We start from the raw sequence: 24,539 nt of genomic DNA on the forward strand, positions 1-24,539 counted from the left end.
CCCTCTTTCAGAAGTGATGCCAAAGGCTCTTTCAGGAAATATTAATCAAGCACTTTTACTGAATATATCACCACTGATATTCGCAGAAAAAAATGTAAAATGTAGCGAAATCGCCTTCAAACTTAATTCAAAAGCAACCGTTCAGTGCATACGTTTGAAAGATACACAGTAAACCGATTTTAATAAATTTTTGTCCAATACGCAACTATAAGAATAGGAGAAGAAATTTTTAGGACTTTAACGATGATAGTTTCCTTCGAAACTCGTTACTGGATTTACCGTTTTCTAAAATAAAACTAGTCGGGAAACGTACGATTTCCACCAAATTAGGATCATGTTCTATATTATAGCGTACATTGCTGCATTTTTATGGTACTAGGCTGAACCTAAGGGGGGTTTTCCAGCCAATTACTAAAAATTATAGTAATATACTATTATTAACTTGAACAGATATCGATATGTAGGGTATTTCGGAGCCTAGGCAGTTTTTTCGGTTGTGTAGTTTCTGCGAATAGGTCCGTTAAAGAAATGATCAGTTTCAACCTCCGCACTCACCACCTTTCCAACAAATGTCAAAACTAAGGCCGACTTCAAAAAGTGCTAACAGAAATCTTGCATTTGATACCCCACATGACTATATTTGATGAAAAAAATTTACATCCCCCCCCCCTTAAATTCGCCGTTTAACCCGTGAGTGTTCATAGTTCGCACCTTTCCACCAGATTCGGTGCCAATCGCTACAATCGTTTCCGAGAAAAATGCGTAAAGCCACCTATCCACACGCTCGCGCTTGCGACTTTTCCTTAAGGCTTGGCAAATATGTGGGCCGGGCATTAGAATGTAATGAATTTGCATAAAAGTGGCAAATTTGACCTATTATAATTTTGTTAGTAATAGCGCCTTATCTATCAAACTTGGCAATATTGTTGATTATTCGAGGATAAATTTAAGGGAGGGTTCCCGGAAATTCCGGAATATACGCTTACAATAAATATGGAAATATACTATTATTAACTTTATTCAAAACAGATATAGGTAGGGAAAATATTTTGCAGCCTAGATACGATGTGCATGGACATGGAAGTTGGGTAGTTTCTGAGGTCTTCCAAGTAACTCACCCATTTAGGACCTTCACACTCCTCCCATTTGCAACCAATGTCAAAAGTAATAATCAACACTGTTCATTTGATATCCCACACGACTACACACGGTGTCCCGCCCTAAACTCAACGTTGAACTATGTTACTCACGGCATGCAATGGGATTCACGGGTCCCACCTTTCTTCCAAATTTCGTATCAATAGGAGTAACCGGTTCTGAGATATAAGATGAGACGGACACACAGAGTTTTGCTTTACACAAAACCTTAAAAAGTTTACCACAAAGTGACTCAGATTCCCTGTCATTCTGGTTATCCGATCTCGAACCAAAAAGCTCATACTTGGTGAACTGCCACGTACATCACGTCATCAAGCCTGCTGAACTTCTACAGATATTTTACAATCTCACCGGAGGCATTGATAAAATTAAAAATTACTTCTTCTTCTAAAACTTTGAAAAGCGATTATTAAGAGTAAACACATTGATGAGACTAACATTTAATAATTCCACCGCCTGCAATATATTTACGGTTTACAATGTACTCTAAACACTATTTCAAAGAACTGGAGCTTTTAAAATGTCATCGTTTGAAATAGTAATTTATTATTTGGACAAATACTTTTGAGCGGTAGTTTATATCTACAATTTATCTCCCCAAACTAATCTGACACTTCAATAAAGGACTGTAAAATTACGCGAGCGATTAAATCGTACCCGGTCATCTCCCCGTTTTGAAATGCCAAGCATATTTGGGAAAAAAATACTAAATCTAGAGAATCCCTTATGTGAATATAAAAATTATTAATTACAAAATAATTAAAATGCCGAAAAAAGATTCAGATTATTCTATACTATCACTTAGTTCTCTTAATCCTTAACTACTCAATCGTTCACGTTTGCTAGGCGATACATATATCGGCTCACGCATGATTGGCTCTCGTATTGACGCCTTAAAAATACTGTCTTCCGAACGTTTGTACTCTGACCCAATATTTTCCAAATCTAGATCAGCATTCAGGATTAAAACGGGCGTGTTCGGGTTGCCCCTTTTTCTGTGTACAAGCCAGTCTTCGTGAGAGACGTGAAGTTCTTCCAGATATTTTAGCGGTACGCAGCTTTCTTCAGACCGCGCACGCGTTTTCATACGTTCAAATACAACTTCAGGACTTGTTCGAAGATAAACTGTAAAAGAAATACATCGAAATATTTGTAACAATCAATGAACGAGACGTTTCAGCTAAAAAAATTACCAATCAAGTCAGCTTGAATATGAATACTTTTCTCAATAAACCTATACCAATCCTGCAGTATCTGGTACATGCCTTTATGGAGGGTTCCATTAGCATACATATTCTCCACGAAACAATATCTAGAAGAGAAAAAGATCCCGGTTAACATGATTTGAAATTGCTAAACTTTTAGAAGACATACCTTGAACTGAACAATGAACGCTCCATTATTTTCACACTCTTATCCGTTGGCTTCGTATGCATTTCCAGCATTGTCAAGGTTACATATGTTTGAAACGGCATCGCCCATCGGTTGGACTCTTTATACATCAAGTCCTGGAATTCCGGTCTGATTCAATATATTCACTCCCACAACTTAATTCAAAATACTCACAAGCAAATTACATCCGCCAACATCTTGCCATCTCTCCACGGGCTCCGATAATAAACAAATGTCATCGAATTTATTGAAATGATTAAGGAATGTCGTTTTACCACTTCCGATATTACCCTCAATTAAAACGGTGAAAGGTTGATTATTCTCGGCGTATTTTGGAGATCGAGTTAACGCCATCGTCTTGATAGTTCGGTCTGAAATATTTCCGAAGGTGGTGTAATTTTCAATTATAAATACACTAGAAGCAAAAAGGGATATAATCGTAATGCTATTTGGCGCTACGATAAAATATATCATGAATCACGATGCTTTTTTTTAAACTTATCAGCCGGGAAATGTGATAAGTTGCGTGCATATTGCAGACAAAGAGGAAAATCTGATTTCCGGTCGAATGGGCATATTGGAGCGATAGGTTCAGTATTTTGTACCCAACAAGCAGTATATCGGCGAGTTGGGAGGTCCCGCCAATTGAAGACAACGGACAAATACTGCCATCATCAAACATAGTAGAGTCCGTGCAATTCATCGACTTAAAGTCATAAGCCGCCAGAAGCGAGATTACAGCCGAACTGGTTAAATATGGATGTGACCAATTACACCAACCAAATCATCAACTTTTGTTCAAAGTGTGGAGGTGCGAATCATTGCCTGATGAGTGGCAACGAACAATTATCCGTCCCATACATACACTAGTCGGAATACCAGGAGCTCGACGCTTCGGGTATAAAGGTTTTCTGTTCATCTTATGTGAAAAAACTCTCTATGCACGATTTTCCGTTCGTACATAGCTAAGAATATAAAATATTCCGTCATATTTTATCAAACTCCAAGATACCCATAACATCTCGACAGCATAAATACTGTGTTCATCCTAAATAAACAAACACTGTCTACTACCGCATGACGATGCGCACAATATACATATAAATTGATCTCACGCATTTCCACTTTACTCCTTGCACAAAAGTATGCACATATATGTTATGTACGTAAATTAATAATCGCTGGTATCCAGGTACACACATGCCTATGATATTGGTTACTATCCGCAAGTTTTATTAGCATATACATATACATACACCTTTCTACTTCGAGTAATTGACATTGAAATGCAAATAACTAAAAAAGCCTAAAAATAACACCTTTATATATTTCTTGATGAGTAACACAAGTTTATTTCATTTAAAAAATGATATTTTTACTGAAATGTTGTCATCTTGTCAACGTGCTTACAATTAGGAGCATATATTCACTTTTCCGTGAAATTTTGTGCTCAAAACGAGACATCAGTACAGACACTAAAAATTTAATTGTTGAATATAAAGTAGGGTAATATCACTTTAAATTAGCAGTTTAGCTGTTTAAACCATACAATATATCATTACAAAATATGAAAATAAAGGATAACTGATAAATTACGCAACGCATGGACCAAAAAGACTTTCCAGCCGATAATATAGAATTATTTTGGGTAAGGTGAATGAAAATCCAAGAATCACTAGATCAGAGCTAGCGTAATAAGTAGTAAATCCTTCAAACAAATTTATTCATTCATAAACCATTCATAAATTTATCTATTTTGGTGATTATAATAGTAGAATATTTCACAAAAACAGTTTATAAACAACAGGAAACTCCGCATAGATTTTCCAAGGCCGTACTTAAGCAAATCGGGAAACCGGAAGCTTAACGCTACAAGTACAAAACGCGTTGTGTCCCTATGTGAGGAACTTTAAGTTCCGCGTCAGCGGCTATTTACACAAAAAAGTGCGCGCTGCAAAGTGCTCTATCGATTATAGCTAATTCCATGCGGTTCACACTAGGAGTTCCACATTATTAAGAAATGTGAAGAAGTTCACCAAAAACGGATACAAAAAAATCGGAATACCGGAAGCGGGTACTTCGGGTATAATGGTTTTGTGTTCATTTAAGGTGAAAAACTTTCTACGCACACTTTTACATTCATATATGGCTAAAAACCCAAAATTTTCTTCAAACTACAAGATTTACGTACATATTACAGACGTAGATATCCTCATATATATATAAATTTATCGTACACATATTTGCGATTTACTTCGTGTAAAAAGCACACATATGTATGTATACAGTACGCATACTGCTGGTTTAATGTACAAATATATCTATCTGAATTAGGTACTACCCCAAAGCTTCATTAGCATGTGCATATAGATACATACAGAGCGGCAATATGGGTTTCGGCGAGCCCGTTCTACGGTCGATGCAGTAGCAAAGGTCGTGGAATTGGCTCGAAATGCGATGGCCATGGGCAAATGCTGTGCTCTGGTGACGCTGGACGTCAAAAATGCTTTTAACTCAGCCAACTGGGGCTGGATTAAGGGCGTTTTGGCCAAACTGGGTGTTCCTAGCTACTTGGCTCGGCTCATCGAGAGTTACTTTTCGGATAGACTTCTCTGGTACGAGACGGACGACGGGCCGAAGGAGTACATTGTGACAGCAGGTGTGCCTCAAGGTTCTGTATTGGGACCGCTGCTGTGGAACATAATGTACGACGGAGTGCTTGGCCTTCGCGTGCCGGAGGAGACAACGCTGATTGGTTTTGCGGACGACTTGGCGGTAGTTGCAATTGCGAAGCATCCCGAGGACGTGGAGCTTTATGCAAATGAAGCCATTCATACCATCAAGTCATGGTTACGAATGGTCAAGCTGGACCTGGCGGACGAAAAGACGGAGGCGGTCCTCATTACCAACCGTAGAAAGAACAACACGGTTACCATCCGGGTTGGTAATCGTGAGGTGGTCTCAAAATCGGTTGTCAAATACCTGGGGGTGATGATCGATGCCAAGCTGAGTTTCAAGGGACACTTGGATTATGCGCGATAAAAGGCAGCAAATGCCAGCTCATCCCTTGCAAGGATGATGCCTAACGTGGGAGGGCCGAAGTATAGTCGCAGGCTACTCATCGCGGGAGTGGTGAGGTCGATCCTGCTATACGCGGCCCCTGTCTGGGCGGGAGCGTTGAACCACGCTGTCAACCGGAGGAAGATATGTTCGGCATACCGGCCAATTGCGCTAAGGGTGTGCAGCGCATTTAGGACGGCGTCGACGGAGGCAGTGTGTGTTATCGCAGGAATGATCCCTATAGATCTTCTAGCGAGCGAGGCACACTGACTCTACGAAAAACGGAAGGCAAATCCAGCAGAGGTGAATGCGGATTTCCGAAAAGCCATCAGGAGAGAGTTGTGTGGCAAGTGGCAACAACGATGGGATAACTCCGACAAGGGCATTGATTGACATTGATCCCGTGCATCGAGAAATGGGTCAACCGAAAGCACGGAGAATTGAATTACCACCTGACACAGTTCCTTACGGGACACGGTGGCTATAGGAAGTACTTGCATCGCTTCGAGTTGGACGAGTCTCCCAACTGTCCTGAATGCGGTGCTACACTCGAGGACCCGGAGCACGTTATGTTCTATTGTCCCAGATTTCTGCAGCAGAAAAGGAGGTTGAACAGCATCTTAGGGGCGGACATCGAGCCCTCCAACCTGGTGACCTGGTGGAAGAGATGTTGAAGGAGGAGGAAAACTGGATGGGGGTAAATGAAGCAGTAGCCGTGGTGCAGACAAAACTCCTGGAGTTGGATCGAGCTCGGAAGGCGGCGCGACGGAGACGTAACATGGATGAGCTGGTATAGCGAACCAGAGCCTCCCCCGCGAAGTAATACTTCACGGTGGTCCCGCGGGGAGGGGCGGAAGAGTGGGGGTGGTTTTAGTGGGTGTGAATCCCACACACTGCTGCACCCTGGCGCAGCAGCGTCTTTCTAAGATCTCCACCTCCATCCATATAAAAAAAAAAAAAAAAAATATAGATACATACATATGTCTATCTCAAGTAATTGATATTGATATATAAATTATTAAAAAACTAAAACGAAATGTTTCCTTGCGACCCCCATTCATATGAGCTCACTTTGTCGTGGCATTGACGAATTGATCTTATGATGCCGTCATACACGTTTTAGAATGCACGATATTCACATAAAATATAAAAGTTTCACCTTTAATAACTTTGTTAATAATAGTTGTTTTTTTTCAAACTTCCCAGTTATAACTTATGTTATCCCCTATGCTTATTCCAAATTTTGTACTTCTAGGATAAACTTAAGAGGGCTTTCCGGCTAAATTTCGAAAATATGCTAATATTCTATTATTAACTTCGTTTGTGTAGATTTCGGGGGGCGGGACGAATTTTGAGGCCCAGATTACGTTTAGATACCCCAAGTGATTTGTTTCGGATTTTGGGTGGATAGGCTTTGAGAATGAGACCTGTTACACTTCTTGGGGGTCATATTTTGGGGCCTCACTTCCCTTCGCTACATGGCCATATTCTGATCGGCAGAGAGACTTCGAATCGATTCTAATAATCCCCGGTATGGATGGGTGTCAAATATCAAATATTATATATTAAAATCATATTTGGAACTTTTAATAGCCAAGTAGGCATTGTAGCATCTATTTAGGTGAGTCGTTGGCTTCCATAGTATCTAAAAATCTAGCAACGACAGTGGATTATTCAACTAGCAATGTCACACGAAATGATTGTTGGAAGTAGTTAGTTTGCGAGGAAAGCGGACTACACATAAACGTGGGCCTCAGAAAGAGACACTTTCAACTGAATTGACCATGTGTTAATCGATCGCCGCCACCTCTCAGTGTTGATGAGTGTCAGAACCTATACGGGGCATATATAGACTCGAATCACCATCTCGTTAGCATGGTGCTCTGGGCTCGAATAACAATTCCGCCTAAATTCCGGGTTAGAGTGAACACTGAAACAACCCATAACAAAGCCCTTAGTAATACCTATAAGTGGAAAATCGAAGTCGCAATAACACCATCTTCACACTAAGCTGAAAGATGTTATCATTAGTACAGTAAGTCAGAACATCATTTATGCTTGTGACAAATTTCATACGTCTATAATAAAGGGGGATCTTTTTGATAAAATTCTAAAATATATTAATCAACCATTATTAACTCTATATGAACAGATTTGACGACACACATAACCACATTCAGATAAAAAAAATTACAATCTCCTTTCACGTGTATGGGACCCCCTTAAACTCAACTTAAAATCTTCCTGCTCGTTGTATGTAAAGAGACATCAGTTCAGTCATTCTAGAGCAAATTTCCTGTGACAGACATACTTACATTAAATCGAACCTAATAAGGTTTTGTTTTATATAAAACCTAAAAGTAGGAGGAGGAATTGAACTAGAAATGTACGAAAATTGTCTCTAAATGTAAGTAGAGCCAAACGTAAGACTACCAGGAGCAAGTCAGATTTGAATTCTTCAGAACATTGACGTAACTGCAAAATTAATTCAAAATCAAATATTTCCGACAGGTCCGAAAACGATTCATTAGGCAAAACTTCAGCAAAGTTGTGTAAAAATTACCAACATTCTAAATCACTTATCATTAATAATAATAATAATCGTTGGCGCAACAATCCATGTTGGATCAGGGCCTTGAAGCGTGTTAGAGCACTTCATTCAAGACCATAACGGTACACTAGGAGGCAATGTGGTCAGCATTGCGCTCGTCCGAGATTATTACCTTGATTTGACTCAGGTACTCATTCACAGCTGAGTCGACTGGTGTCCGACGTCAAATCACGATACAAATTCCACTGCCACCAGTGAGATTTGAACCGCGACCTTCCGTACGACAGCCTTGCGCTCTAACCACTCAACTATCCGGACATTTTTATTTTATTTATTTATTTATTTTTATTTTAATACTTAACTCCCCTGTAAAAGTACAATTTTCACAGTTGCGCTTATGTTCCACCGCAATGGAGATCTGACGATGAACCCAATGTAATGCTACTACAAAAGGAAGATTCGTTACGACTGGGAGGAGAGATTCAGGGATGTTTCTAACGAGTTCAAAGGTATTAAGGAAGGCTGGATTGAGGTGAAATCGGAAGATGAAGGCAGGATAAGGCCAAATATTTTGGAAGCACGACTGACAATGTCAATGAAGAGGAAATTGAAACTAAATTTACCGTCAGCGAATACACCCAGGGCTTGTAAAAAGCCTAGAAGTGATAGAGGCTGTCAACCAAAAAAGTAGGAAAACGATGTTGGAGAAGGTTTCAGCGAGCAACACATTGAGTGACATTAAGTGTCAGCTTGTTCACCGAGCACCAACAGACCAAAGTGCCTAAATTAGATTGCAGGAAAGTATAATCGGGCTTGACTGAAATAGAGGTAAACAATTTAAGGTTATCTGCTTAAAGCAAGGATGGTCAGATGAGAAAAGAGCGAAGATTATTAATAAAAAGGAGAAATAATTGGGATCTAGTACAGAACCTTGAATAACTCCAGAAAGAGAGAATTTAAAAAAAACTTGCAACTGTTAGAAGGATAGGAAGCGAGACATTGTAATTGATGTGGAAAATTGAGTAAGGAGAGTTTGGAAAAGAATATGTGCTAATTGGCAGAATCAAAGGCTTTACAAAAATTGGAAAAAATGAGATTTAGTTCTTGACACCAAATAGGGCTAGTTCGCGGCTAGATATGAAGACCGCTTTTGGGCATATGGATAATAAGATCCTCTTCCTTCCAAAGATGCAGAAAATAGCACTGTTCGGGTTAGGAATCCTATCGGTGCTAAGTTCGATCCTGGTGTAAAAATTATCAATTATGAACTTAACCAAGCAATAAGGTGGAACGGTGGGAGGCTTAGAACAGTCTATCTACATCTAGAAGAAGCAAGGATTGGATGAATAGTTCCCCAAATATTGGCGTGGTTAACCGCTTTAAAACGAAAATATCATCCAGAAATATTTACATAATGATTAGAATAACGATTGGCAAACTTATAATTAAAACACAAGTCGGAAAACTGGAAGGTGGACGCTTCAGGATTGAAAGGTTTGGTGTATTTCTTTTACAAAGACATTTAAGCGTGCATTTGTCCCATTAGTACCTAGCACGTAATATATGCATATATTATGTGACACTGTCTACTTTCACGTGATATTAACATTCAAAGTCTTAAATTTGCAAAGCGACAAATTTGACCTATTATAACTTTGTTAGTAATAGTGCGATTTTCACCAAACTTGGTGGGATCACGCTCTATATTATAGCCTATATTGCAATTACTAAAAATTGTAGTAACATACTAATAATGAAGATAGATATCGACGTAGCGGGTATTTCGGAGCCTAGGCCCCATATAGTGGCAGCCTCTTGATATTCTTCAGATTTTTCAGTTGGATAGTTTCTGAGAATGGGTCTGTTAAAGCTTTCGACCCCCACACTCCCCACCTTCCCATCAAATGTCAAAACTAAGATCGGCTTCGAAAAGTCCTACTTTCATTTGATACCCCACATGAATATATTCGGTAAAAAAAAACATACACTCTCCTTCTGCATGTATGGGGACCCCCTTAAATTCGACATAGAATAATGTAATTCCCTGCATGCTAGAGCATTCACAGTTCCCACCTTTCCATAAAATTTGATGTCAATCACAATAAGCGTTTCCGAGAATAATGCGTATGACAGCCAGACAGACGGAGGGCAGATAGTCAATCGATTTTAATGATAATGTGAATTCATCTTAGAAATAAAAATTAAAAATTAGAGTGGATAAATAGTAGGGTACCACTTTTCAATTCAACTAGTTAAAATTGGGAGATCCGTTTTTTGTGAATTGAGCTTTATAATTTGTTTTGTGATTTTAGGTAAATCGTTTTATGATAGTTCATTATTCACATGTTTCTGGTGAGTTTTTAAACAACTAAGTTATAAAAAGTGACTATCAACGGGGTAGAGATCTTATCAGGACTGCTGTATCCACGAGGATCAAAATTTGAAAATTTTGATATAAAAGTAGAATTTAATAAATAAGGGGCGAAAACGCAGATAATCAAAGCTGCAATTCCTAATTTAATTTAGCGCCGATTATTTTATGAACGACATTTTCAAGAGAGACAATAAATTCAAGATAAGGGCCACTTGCAAAAATTATTAGATTTTTTTTTGTAGATTACAAGAATTTTTATCTAATGTATATTTTTTTGATTGCTCTGTAACATTGCCAAAAGAGACGTGGCAATCAATTCAGGATCTACACCAATACGCCAATAAGAAAAAAATAAGGATAAAGTTAGATGGAAATCACTTGAATATCCCAGATTAGAAATAATGCCGATCTACGGGAGATGCCCCAAAAATTGATACTGATATCCAAAAGAAACACCATATGTCTCGTTTTAACATAAGGTGTAACTCCCTATCATACCAAGCCAGTTAGAGGCCAAGTAACTCATCAGATCATAATCCTATCGAAAATGTTTGGGCAAACTTTAAACGATATCTATTCCAAGTATCTATATCAACCAATTTTCCAAATTTAATTGAAACAAGTCGGGAAACCGGAAGCTTGACGCTTCAGGTATAAAAGGTTTTGTGTTTCCCTATGTGAGGAGCATAACGTAGTTCTCCATTGGCTTATAGCATTGACCCGAGATATTGAAATCGTTCAGTTCTGGGCAGGTTACTGCCATTGCCAGAACTCAGCGATTTAAGTATCTCGAAGGGCAGGTTACTGCCATTGCCAGAACTCAGCGATTTAAATATCTCGCGTCAACGCTATCAGCCAATGGAGAACGGCGTAATGAAATTGTTTCATGCATTAATGCAACCTGGATGAAGTGGCATTCCCCAACTGGTGTTCTTTGGGATCAACGTGTCAGCGCACGTCCCAAATCTAAAATTTATTGCAATGTCGTCCGTCTGCCACTCTCTATAGTTCTGAGTGTTGGCCGACTATAAAGGACAATGAACGGCGTCTTGCGGTAATGGGGACGAAGATGTTGCATTGCACTGGTGGCGTGACACGTTTTGATTACGTCTGGAATGACAATATCCGCGATCGATATGGGTTTGCACCGATCGTGGGAAAACTGCAAGAGAGGCGTTTTCAATGGTGTGGTCACGTAATTCACGCTAACGAGAATTCAACAACCAGTATTGATCAGATTACATCCTGATGAGGCATTCGATACAATAAAATGACGAAACCGATCATCACGAGCCGACCCCGCTTGTGAACTGAAGGCTGAAGAAAAAGAAAAGATGTGAGGAGCGACGAGTGCACGACAGCTCCGTGTAATATAGCTAAAAATTCCATTGCCCTCTATTTTCTGGAAAGCGATTTAAATAAATCATTTGATGGAAAGCACTTAGGATGAACTTAAGGGGAGTTTTTTAGTCTATTTCTAAAAGTTGATAATATACTATTAGTAAATTTTTTGAGTAGATACCGGAATGGGACATCTCTCGAAGATTAGATTTCACATAAGTGTTTTACACAAAACCTTAAAAAGGGCTGCAGATAAATAGATTCTTCATAAATGTGACTTTAATATTCCACGCGAATGTCAATTATTCCGGGTAATTATGACGTCAGCATCCAATTTGCATGGCTTTGGAAGCAGTAAACTCACGCGAAATTGCTAAGTTTGAACTGCTATAACTTTGGTGTTAATTGCCTGATTTCTATGAAATTTGGGGCATATACACGAAATATTGTCCACTATGCTGGTACAGAATCCGGAAGTCCTAGGATGGATTTAAGGGGGGTTTTTCAGTAAATTTCTAAAAAGTAATAATATACTATTAGTAAGTTTATTTGAGCAGATATCGGAATGGGACATATTTTGAGGCCTAGATTTCATCTAGGCGCACCACCCTGATTTTTTTCGGATTTTTGGGTTGGGTAGTTTCCGAAAATGAGTCCTGTCTCACTTCAAATGCGTACATTTTGACTCCTTACTCACGCACTTTGCAATTTATGCCAAAACTAATGCCAGTTTCGGAAAGTACAAATCGAGACCTTTCATTTGATACCCTACACAACTATATCCGGTGAAAAAAATTTTTGAATCCGCCCTTTGCATGTATGGGGAGCCCTCCTTTAAACTCCACCTAAATTTATGCCACTCGCTGTATGCGTGGGATTTCATAGTTCCCATCTGTCCACCAAATTTCGTTTGGATCGGTTTAGCCGTTTTGGAGAAAAATGCGTGTGACAGACAGACAGACAGACAGACATTGAATCGATTTTAATAAGGTTTTGTTTTACACAAAACCTTAAAAACGAAGCAGGATCAATTTATCAACGATCATATTTTCCAACTGCGATCCTTTCATAAGGTGGATAATTGAATGCTATGTACTAAAGGAATAGGCATAATATAACATGTAAGCTTAATAGATAAATTAAAAACAATTCAGTAACTTACATATTTTTTGAAATATCTATTTTAAAAAAAGTACTTTACTTCTTGCCCATCTGATAAATGAAAAAAGAAAACAAAAAGGAAAGCAAATAACAATCATCCAACCTATATGTTAAATTCTTCAAAAGGCAAACAAGTACCTGAAATTGTTTTGAAGAAAAAATGCTTTTTCTCGCACAGGTAACGAAGCTCTTCTAGAAAACGCCACAAAATGCTAAACGTGTAGCATTTATTGTAATTATCCATAGAACGTATAGTCGAGAAACCAGATTGTGGTTCGCAGAAATGACTTATTCCCAATGGAATGCTTACAGGAAACAATAACACTTTGGGCTTTGAGATTTAGTTAAGAATAAGTCGCGAAAAATCCGAATCTTGCGGATTGTGCATATTTGGGTGAACATAACTCCTACATTTGATATCATTGTATTCTAAGGAAATGCACAATGACACACTATTCAGAAAGGGTATCGACCGGGTCCCACACCAGAAACTGGTTTCTATTGAGAAGTATCTGTTACGCAAACACTTCAACGCTGATTTTTGCACCAACTTCATTCTAAGCGTAAACAAATATTGAGGAAAATGTGGAGCTCTAGGAAGTGCTTGCGAATTTAAATTTAGTTATATGTATATGATCATACGAAACATAATTTGTTCCACATATGTATAAACAAAATTTGCAACGCAGAAGAGATAGCAGAAATCAAAATAAGATGATAACGAAGGGAAGTTGAGTTTAATTTCGCAAGAGTAATAAATCTCGATTCACATGCTACGAAACCAATTTGTGAAACTGAAAAATTGTTTGAGTTTTGAATCATGAGTTTATGAGTAAGTCATAATGTGACCGAAGCATTATTTTTGACGTGAATCTTGGCGCGAAAGTGGAATGCGCGCCAAAATGAACAACAAAATCCAGGCCATAATGGTTCCCAAATATTGAGGTCACCCATTATTAAAACGTACTCTAGTTCTAACAAATTCAAATTTTTAATCGCGTTCTTAAGCCACATTGCCATATATTTTTTTAAATAATTTACAAAAAAATTACCGAATTGTTAGTCCAAAATCTTACAATGCAATAAAAAGCACTGAATAAGCTCAATCAATACACATAAAATTATCGCACAATATTCCTGTCCGAGCAAATTTTGTAAAAATTGAAACTGTCTCGACTTCAAATTACGAAAATTTTTCCCATAATCGCGATAATTTTAAATGAAAAACTCAACACTGGATCAACAAGTAACAATAAATACGAAGGAGATGAGCTCCTAGTCAAGCCACGACAACAGAACTCCGAAGACTTAACGCTACTCCGGGACTAGAGAAAGATAAACTATCCCAACCTCTGCCCAATTTTACTTCCCGCTAAAATATGAAAGCGCGCAAACGTTGTCAACGATTCATTGATCATTTGAAATTTCCTTTCTTGCATTATTTGGGAATTTTTTGAAAGTGACGTTAAATTGTTTGTGCTATTTTGACTATGTTTGAGATTGAAAGTTCGGGATATAGCAAAGAATTCTGTAAATTAGATATTTGCATCGAATCGAAGCAGCTTGTCCTTCGCCATAAATATTGCTCCAAAGAAGCAAAAGCAAAGAACAAAAATACCCAGTTACCGGATGAAAGATTTCTACAGAACTGCATTACCAATAACCATGGGCATTTTAGAATGAGTGTTTTTTTAAGGTTAGTTGCCTACTTCCTAATAGCTGCGTACATTTAGCCGCTCGCGAGCTTTCTATGACATACCCGTATTTACCCGCGGATGTCATAGCAGCTCGCCACGATCCATCTCGTGTCAGTGGAAATGTTGAATGAAAATTCCGCGCTATGTAGTTCTGGTAGAAACGAAGTCATAAAAGTGATTACAGTTTCAGGGAATATCAATTCGAAATTTCCTGCTGCGATTATTTGAGTTCGCTAAAAGCATTTTGAACATGCCATGATAGTTATGCGCACGCATTCTGAAGTTCGCACCAAACTCTCGCAAGCAACGGAACGACAGCTAATGACGTCGGAATCCGAATAAGATCTTTCTTGTGGCGGTCAGACGATTTGTAAAGCTTCAACTCGATCGGTGAAGTGAAGAAATAAACAATTGCTTTGTTCTGAAACAAGACTAGAAATAAATTTGCTTTGAAAGATTTTATTCTACTCAATGCATAAACTATCGACAACCAAATAATACCTCAGTATAGCGAAGCACTGTTGAGAATGCCTCTTGGCACACGCAGTATTTTTGAAAGTGGTGAAGTCAATATTTCTATGAGTGTGCAAGTTAATCTTTCTTAAATGAATATGGGTGGCATTAACAACTTTTACTTCACTAAAAAAATTGCCGGTAATATCTTCCGATCGCTTATTTATGGAGTAGAGGAAGTGGTTACACGCACTTTTCCAGGGCCTTTGGATACATTTTTAATCAGATCAAACCCGACACCCGCCAAGTCCACCAAAATCCAAACCACTTTGGAACACGACACTCCAACTAACCAGTCCCGGTCTCAAATTGCATCACAATGCGGCCGACTTGTGAATGAACTCATAAATCGTGGCTTCCGTCTGCTTGGAACTGATGCAACACGTTCGGCGGGCAGCGCAGTTGTTTTTTCTATATCTGGGGACTGTTTACTATTCAACCTCGGTGATTCGATCATGCAGCACATGGTGACAGTCTGAGAGCGTGCAAATGCATGGCATCTCGAACACCCAATCACTACTTAGCTCCAGAAATCCATGCCTCAGTTGAGAATTCTCACCTTGAGAAAGTCCAATTGATTTGGACTTCGGCGCACAAGCACACCAAGCTATCAAAAGAGTTATCCCAGCGGGCACACACCTTCAACAAGGTCTTCCTGGCCAGGATAGGTGACTCAACCACGGACCGCTGCGGAGCATTGGGCGAAGTTGAAACAATTTCACCCACGGCACTCCCTCTTCAAAGAACAGAAATGTGTGACTGACCTTTTTAATGGCATGAAATATGATCTTCTTTTTTTCAGCCTTCGTCCCGTTCAAAAGCGGGGTCCGCCGGTCGTGATCGATTTCGCCATTTGGCTCAATCAAATGCCTTGTCTAGATGCAATCTCGAGGCTTTTAAATCCCCATCCAGCGTATCACGCCACCGTTGTCTCAGTCGTTCACCATCGACCTCGATGTTCAGACCAATCTTGGCAAGTGATTTCTCGTTAGCGCGAATTACGTGACTATACCATCGAAGACGCTCGCAACTTCCAAAAAACATTGGGAAAGGGCTATACAAGAGATAGTAGCAACGATGGTGTAATTTTAAAAAACGCCTCTGAATCGTGACCAATGTATAATCAATCTCCTGTGTTGAGAAATAAATCGACCTCGCATTTTTTCCACGATCGGTGCAACCCCATATCGATCGCGGATATCTTCATTTCGGATGTGGTCAAAACGTGTCACAGCACTAGTCCAACGCACCATCTTCGTCTCCATTACCGCAAGACGCCGTTCATTGTCTTTTATAGTCGGCCAAGACTCAAAACCATAAAGAACGACAGGACGGACGGCATTTTAGATTTGAGACGTTTGTTGGTACGTCGGCCACAAAAAACACCAGTTGTTGAACGCCACTTCGTCTAGGTTGCGTTAATGCGTGAAGCAATTTCATAACGTAGTTCTCCATTGACTGATAGCGTTGACCGAGATATTTAAATCGCTCAGTTCAATTCAAGTCACTACCGCTAATATTAATTGTGCTTGTCGGGGATCGATCGTCAAAAATTCAGTTTAATTCAGATTCAATCTGAGACCGTGTTGCATGAAGCGAATATTCCATGTTTGGACAAGTTCCTCGGGATCAGGTGCTGGACATTATGACAGTACCCATAACAACAACAAAGAGGAGTGGTGAGAGGGCGCTTCTTTGATGAACACCAAAAGCCATACGAAGCGGCTTTGATACACCCGCTATACTTCGAACTTCACTTTTCAGATCCTGGTCTAGCAATTGAACTCAGCGCACGAGTTCTTCTGACACTGTTGAGCATACCAGATGAATTCGTGTGGCACACGGTCAAACGCTTTCTCTAGATCTAGAAATGCAATGTAAGAAGGCGGTGTTTCTCACGGCGTTTCTCAATGACTAATCGTGCAACATGTATTACGTCAGTATTTCCACAGTTTTTGATAAATCCGGCTTGATTCACGATTATTTCAACGATTTCGCGAATACAGTTGTCAAGAATGCGTTCAAAAATCTTCATGGTATGGGAAAGTAACGGTAATTTGAACATTCTGCTGGATTTCCCTTCTTTTTCCATATTGGAACTGTACTACTTTCTTGAAAGTCAGATGGTGTTCTACCTTCCTGAATAACCCGACGCGACGAGATGCGATGTCATCAAGTCTTGTTGCTTTCGGCGATTTCATTCTTTATACTGCTTCCTCGACTTCAGTTGCGCTGATATAATAGTTACGCCTCTATGGTTTTAAGTAGGTACCTATCTCGGGAACTTAATCCTATGATCTACTTAAGACACGGATTGATTTTGTGACCACAATCAAACAATCAGCTGTGACAAGCTACATCGGTACCAATCTGTACCGAGTGCATAGCTCAGCATTCATACTGGTGGATGCAAGACCTACCTAAATCTCTACCGAACTAAGCAGTATGCCTCCCGTGCTGAAACGCAACAACACGTCGAAAACCGAAGGTCTCTGTTCCCTTGGACGCAACCACAACCTCCATGAAGCCCCCACTAGGGACCAACCGCAACAACCTAAGTCTGTGAATTCAAGGGCTATCCCGATTCCCATGGTACAAGTATACCCTTGGTAAGGTTTCGTAATTAGGCTGTTGGAGCATTCGCCTACTACATTACGGCCGGCAAATAAACGTGATACAGCGTCTCCCGGTGCAATCACTTGGAGGTTCTCCTCGGCCGCTTGGTTTTGGTTCAGCCGACAGGGTTGCAGCCCGGTCTATAAAAATATATATAGACGGCAAAAGATGTTATAACAAATAAAGCACGGCTCTTGTAAAAAATCATTCAAGCGTGGCATCATTATCCGCAAATACCGTAGAAGTAGTAAAATCTTTAATTGACAACAATCTGTATCAAAGCAGCAAAAGAAACATGAACAAAATATTTAAAGTTTGTATCAGTCTATTATGATGTGTTTTATGACAATATTAATAAAAATTTTATAAAAGAATATAAATTGGTATTTATGATAAAACCTTCCTAAAGAATTAAATTCTACATTCTGAGCGTACTCAGTACCTGGCTTAAGTACTGAGGAAGAGAGTAAGTAGCTCTCGAAATACGTATTTACTAACTATTAAAATATATTGTAGTAGGAGAAAGCTACCTAGTTTTATTTTTATTTAGAAGAACTATAAGCATCGGAACGATAACTACTTTAAATTTGACCTATTATAACTTTATTAATAATAGTGCGATTTCCACCAAACTTGGCAAGATCATGCTCTATATTATAGCCTACATCACCTGCTGGGATGACCTTAAGGGGAGTTTTGCAGCCAATTACTAAAAATTATAGTAATATACTACTATTAACTTTATTTGAACAGATATTGGTATGGAAGGTATTTCGGAGTCCAGGCACCATATAGTGGCAACCCCCTAATTTTTTTCTGATTTTTCGGTTGGGTAGTTTCTGAGAATGGCCCCCTTAAAGAAATGATCACTTTCAACCCCCTGTACTCCCAACCTACCCAAGAAATAACAAAACTAAGACCGGTTTTGCAAAGTACTAACCGAAACCTTTAATTTGATACCCCACGTGACTATATTTGATGAAAAACAAATTTACACCCGTCTTTTCCATGTATGGGGACCCCCTTTAAATTCGACGTAAAGAGATGTAACTCACTGTATGCATGAGCGTTCACGGTTCCCACCTTTCTACCAATTTGGTAACCGTCTCCGAGAAAAATGCGTGTGACGGACAGACAGAAAGGAGAAACAGACAGACAAGATAAGAACATTTCCATTCAGTGAAAACGCTGAATTCCTCCAATGCACCGCCAATAATGATAATAAAAGTTACAAAAATCTGGAAACTTTTCATCATTCTTGTTAAATAATTGAGATCATAAATTAAAATAAGAATACTGTTAGTAGCAGCTGTGGTATCGATATCTATATATAATGCTTGAAGCCGAGGCAGTAGAAGAAGTGAAATTATAAAACCATGGAAGAGTCAAAGGAGATAAAAAATGAGTTCCAGCAACTAAACTTTATTTTATATTCATATTTTGGTTAAACCGAAGCAAAAAATATAGGAGGATGTACTTTTAAGTTATCTCCGGACATTTGTGAGCTTTGCTCCCGCACGTTTTAACAGTTCACCTCCTGTTACCCACTCTATCCGTCACAGGCTAGGCTATTCAGTTTCGTGATCTTCTTCAGCATAAATTAAACCGTATTCGTGTTGCTAACATATTCGCTGAGCATTACCCGGTCCGGGTAGCTGAGTGGTTAGAGCACAAGGCTGTCGTACGGAAGGTCGCGGTTCAAATCTCACTTGTGGCAGTGGGATTTGTATCGTGATTTGACGTCGGATACCAGTCGAGTCAGCTGTGAATGAGTACGTGAGTCAAATCAGGGTAATAATCTCGGGCGAGCGCAATGCTGACCACATTGCCTCCTACAGTATACTGTAGTGTACCGTTTCGGTATTGAATGAAGTGCTCTAACACACTTCAAGGCCCTGCTCCAATATGGATTGTTGCAACGATTATTATTATTATTACCCAGTAAAATTGCTTATATTACGTGTTCGATTATGTTCACATATTGTTGCTGTTAAATTGCCGGAGTTGGGCTATATGATATCGTTGTTTAGGATGTAAGCAATTTGCCGGCAAAGGATGCAAAACCAGCTATTTAATTTTGTCATATTATACATACTTGTTTGCTAATTATCCTTGAAAAGGGCATAGCGCATCAACAACGTGTATGAGGAGTCATCGTTGATGGATTGCGGCTCCCTCCAAAACTTAAGACTTCCGGAGAGGCTCCTTCGGGGACTCCTCTTCCTCTGTTCTGTCGCGACCATGGATGGATTACTGTCCCTCCAGAACTTAAGACTTCCCGGGAGGCCCCTCCGAGGATTCATATTCCACTGTTCTGTTCTTATTGTAGTAGAGTCCACTGCATTGCGTAGCAAGCAATAGTATTGCCTCCCTTCCTTAATGTGCGTCCTATCCACTGACAATTCCACCTTTTGATCAACGCGTCCACAAGTAAATGGCCTGCGCGCCGACGAAGTACTATATTTAAAATCATATCAGGGCAGATAACCCAACGCAGACCATTCTGAATATGCAGAGATCAGTTTAAGACAGTGGGTTGTTATATGGTAGTAGCACATGGGGAGTAACCCCCCCCTACTCAAAAACTCCAAGCCTTCGTAAACACTTATCTACGTGGTATCATCGGAGTATGCTGGCCTGATATGTGATGTGATTTGAAGTGGCAATGGGTAGGTCATATATCAAAGAGGTGTGACATTTCCATTGTTGACTACGCCATGCATTTTAACCCGCTATTGAGATGGCCGACGAGTGGGTCGCCCCAAGACACTAGGCGCATAACAGTAGAGGAGAGCAGGAGGGAAGTCCTAGGAAGAGATGAAGTGTATTTCAGTGGGCCGAATACGATGGCGCGTCGGAGTGGTTGACGCGCTATACCACACCAAATAGGAAGAGCGCGAAGGAAAGGGTAAGGAATAGGTTGTACAGAAGCAAAGTGGTACAGCAAAAGAACCGAATTTCAATTTGTTCTAGAGTGACACACTTTTGAACAGATTAGCCAGTTGTTCAGTTGTTGCTAAAATTAATCTTTGTCTGACCCTCTGATGAGGGATTTCACGGTCAAGAGCTCAGCCAACCATAACAGTGTTATCTTCCAGCCAATAGCACTTTTACATTTTCGAGTACTTTCTATTATTTCTACTTCCATAACAAAAATGTGTCACGTTGCAGGCACGTTTGTCCGTAGTCTGTAAATACATGGGAAGACACCTAAAGACGCACCCTTGCCTGAATAACCGCGGAAGTCATTCTGACCTTGGCTTTCATGGAAATATGCCAACAATTATCAATTGACATGTTTTTAAAAGGTTTATTTTCAAGAAAATGTAAGTTGTATTTTCCGCTGGGCAATTATCAACTTAACTCGATAACGAAATCATATCAAAACAACAATCCCATTAGAAAGTAATTTCAACTTGGTGTGATCCAATGCTTCTGTTGTGAAATTCCTCTGGGCATTGCATTCAAAAAGCTCATAACATATGAGGATCTCAATCAGAACTTGACATAAATTACTCACAAAATACTCGAAGCATCATAAAAATATATTTTCCATCAGCAAACACTATTAATTAAAAGAACTTTCAAACAATTAAAAATGCTTTAAACACTGTTTACATCCGCCACTCCATATGATTTTTGACAACTGCGAATTTCTGTTACCCAGGAGCTGCCAGATGTTTAAAATAGTAATCGATAACTAAAGGGTGCCCTTTAAATATGCCTTAAAAGTTGTTTGCCTTTAAAAACTGAGCTTTATAGAGAGAGAAACAAAAACATTTTTTGGTAAATTTGCTTTGGTAGGCTGGAGAACAAAATATTCATTCCTCAAATTTAATGCTGTTTTCCAAACAACGAGGGAAATGTGTTAACTTACTCTAAATGTTCTCAAACTGTATATGTCAAGCGGTGACAATCTATTTTGAAGTTTAGGAGTTGGATGCTTCATAATCGACGCCGGGATAAAAGGCGACTGGGCGAGTTATTTATTCATTTGTAGTTAAATTATATCGGGGACACATTACATGGTTGAAGTGGCTGCAGTGAAATTCTATAAACATGCCGAAATACTATTGTGATTATTGCGACACGTACCTAACCCACGATTCACCTAGCGTTCGCAAGACGCATTGCACGGGACGCAAACATCGCGACAATGTCAAGTTCTATTACCAAAAGTGGATGGAGGAGCAAGCTCAACACTTGATCGATGCTACAACCGCAGCATTTAAAGCCGGAAAGATCAGCCAAAATCCATTTGCGGTGGCACCTCCGAAGCCTGGCGGCGCAGCGATCCCACCACCGAACACGCTTGGTCCACCGCCACGTCCTGGAATGATGCCACCCGGGATGCCGCCTATGATGATGGGACCGCACGGACCTATTCCGCCTCCAATGATGGGAATGCGGCCGCCACCGATGATGGGACACATGGGACCAATGATGGGCCCACCTCCACCTATGGGCGCTATACCTGGTATGCGACCGCCTGTTGTGACCGGACCTCCGCCAAATGTGAATCAATCGTAGTTTTAAGTTGTAGATTAGACCCTGCTCCAATGTGTATTACTTGGTGGAATACAATTTTTGGAAGCCACAATGTGTACGTATTTTGTTGATCGTTTCAGAATTCAATTCAAGCATGTGTTTGCATTACTTTATCATACCTCGTATGAAGGTTTTGTTGGATATCCCGCTGGCAAATTTACTGCCCGATTCCTGCATTTTCACCCTTACAAATGGCGCGCCAGTGTATATTTCTCTCCGCCCGTAGCAATCCTCTGGTGTTTTTCCTGGCGTTTAATCTGACGCTAAGACATTTAGTGGTATTACTGTCTTCTTATTCCACCTCCGGAACCTGAGTTTATTGTCAGCTTATGCTATTTCGAAATAAACTGGTATCGATCGCTACATCATCAACGGCGTAGCAACCGATGTTGATTTAGTGACTTATTAAGGAACTGTATACATCGCACCACCAATTTGATATCCACAGCAGCTGTCTGGTGTCCTGTCCCACGCCGACGCTCCATCTGAGGAAGGGTCTGCCATATTTCTTCTATATGCTTTTCACGTTGTATCATACCCCCAGCAGTTTAGTAGACTCTTGAATCAACAAAATGGATCCCTTTTTCTAACGCCAGGTTGAAGAGGACGCCTCCTTGGCTTATACCGTATTTGATAGAGTGATGATCCTGCTAGTTTCCTCTGGTATGCACTATGAGCCTTAATAATTTTGTAGGGTATCGGATTCTCTAAGGGCTCATGGTTATGTAGTTTTATCGGGGTTTATATTCTCGTAGGCGCCCTTCAAATCAATGAAAAGAAGGTGCAACTGATGGCACCGATTGCCGCCAAGAAGATCTAGTTTGTTACTGATTTGTCTGGAGTGATGCCTCTATGGTATAGACGAATAATCTTCCACGCTCTCTGTAAAACTATGCCGACGTTCTTTATTTTGTAACTGTCAATAACCTATGGGGACAAAGCAGAGCATTTTTGTAACGCAGTGAGTTTATCGGGATCGGCTAGCTGCTGAGTAGCATGCCCCATAAGAAAATGCGCAAATCGTCTGTCGTTTTTCGTTGTGTCTTTTCTGGAACATATCTTGTTAACTACAATTACGCCCCATCGTTCGCGGTTCGCTGAAATGCTTTCTTTTTCGTTCTGTATCAAGTACTCCTAGGGCTACCCATTTGTCGGCCACCTTGAAAGAGCCGGTTCCACTGCGTGGCGTAGACGCCAATGCAATTGTCGCCCCTCCTTAATGTGTGATCTATTTACTGTACATTACGCATTCCGAGCACACCTCGTACGGGTAATAGGCCTGTGTGCCGAAAAAGTTTTTTGTTTGAAATATTATCAGACGAGCATGCTCCGGTGATGCCTGGTAGCTAGATATTGACGTGGTGACAGTGGTGGTCACTTTCCATGTGCTACTCCCGTATTGCAGCATAGAAAGAATTCTAGCACAGAACAGTCGCAACCTGATTGTGATGTTGAGATTAACTGCATTACCAGATTTTAGACAAGGTTGCGAAAGCGGATCTAGCGCATCCCGGGCGGACATGGCTTTGGACCTCAAATTCCTCTGTGATTTTACCTCAATGCAGCACGTGACAGTTCGCGTCATCGTATGTCGCTCTGATAATAGCTATTAGTTTCTCCGAAAGGACCTTCTGCGTAGTGTACAACAGACAGACTTCCTGTTCACACTCTCTAAAGCTTTCTCAAAATCAATGAGGAACAAATGAAACGAAGATCTAAACTATCACTATTGCACTGTTCCAAAATGATTTTTACCGTATAGATGTGGTCAATGCAGAAAGATTCAGAAAGAAAACCAGCCGGCTCTCTATCGATTAAGCTTTTGAGATTTTCTTTATTGCGCTGTAGGATCGCTTTAGCAATTATCTTTTGCAACGGCAGAGATGACGCAGATACCAATCCAATTGTTATATTCAAAGAGGGTGCTATTCTTCGCTTATCTTAACGATCATTCTTTCCTTCCTTCCTCTTGAATAGCTCTTGGATTCTCAAGATTTCCGTACGAGTGTAAGTACCAGAAATTGCAGGTGCGACAATAAATAACTCTACTAGGATACCGTCAAGCCCAACGGTTTTACTCCGTTTGAGTGCATCGATGAACGAAATGATTTCTCTTCTGCGTAAAGTG

The 24,539-nt window shown here is 40.0% G+C and overlaps 2 protein-coding genes and 1 long non-coding RNA gene across 4 annotated transcripts; 2 read left to right on the forward strand and 1 right to left on the reverse strand.

Moving 5' to 3' along the window:
* Positions 1-1,582: 1,582 nt before the first annotated feature.
* Positions 1,583-21,534, reverse strand: LOC119650996 (deoxynucleoside kinase). 2 transcript variants are annotated; one of them, XM_038054279.1, is made up of 5 exons: positions 21,384-21,534; positions 2,725-2,921; positions 2,533-2,666; positions 2,352-2,470; positions 1,583-2,283 (listed from the first exon to the last, which is right to left on the reverse strand). In XM_038054279.1, the coding sequence occupies exons 1-5, from the start codon at positions 21,400-21,402 to the stop codon at positions 1,976-1,978; spliced, it is 777 nt and encodes a 258-aa protein (XP_037910207.1). In that variant the 5' UTR covers positions 21,403-21,534; the 3' UTR covers positions 1,583-1,975. The 2 variants fall into 2 exon arrangements, with proteins under 2 accessions (XP_037910207.1, XP_037910209.1); XM_038054281.1 differs by lacking the exon at positions 21,384-21,534 and adding an exon at positions 14,090-14,357.
* On the forward strand, positions 14,468-15,206 carry LOC119650998. The gene is made up of 2 exons (XR_005249404.1): positions 14,468-14,733; positions 14,919-15,206. It is a non-coding gene; the product is annotated as an uncharacterized LOC119650998 (long non-coding RNA).
* Positions 21,535-21,773: 239 nt separating the features above from the next.
* On the forward strand, positions 21,774-22,463 carry LOC119650997 (U1 small nuclear ribonucleoprotein C). The gene has a single exon (XM_038054282.1). The coding sequence runs from the start codon at positions 21,923-21,925 to the stop codon at positions 22,391-22,393; it is 471 nt and encodes a 156-aa protein (XP_037910210.1). The 5' UTR covers positions 21,774-21,922; the 3' UTR covers positions 22,394-22,463.
* Positions 22,464-24,539: the final 2,076 nt, after the last annotated feature.

This window comes from Hermetia illucens, chromosome 3 (genome assembly GCF_905115235.1).
Source record: "Hermetia illucens chromosome 3, iHerIll2.2.curated.20191125, whole genome shotgun sequence".
In the NCBI taxonomy this organism is placed as follows: domain Eukaryota; kingdom Metazoa; phylum Arthropoda; class Insecta; order Diptera; family Stratiomyidae; genus Hermetia; species Hermetia illucens.

Bases quoted from the DNA above. Each gene is read 5' to 3' on its own strand.
- LOC119650996 (XM_038054279.1), bottom strand. The intron at 2,471-2,532 runs GTATGTCTTCTA...TTTCTCTTCTAG, and splicing joins CGTTCATTGTTCAGTTCAAG to ATATTGTTTCGTGGAGAATA. The intron at 2,284-2,351 runs GTAATTTTTTTA...TTTCTTTTACAG, and splicing joins TATTCAAGCTGACTTGATTG to TTTATCTTCGAACAAGTCCT.
- LOC119650997 (XM_038054282.1), top strand. From the start codon at position 21,923: ATGCCGAAATACTATTGTGATTATTGCGACACGTACCTAACCCACGAT.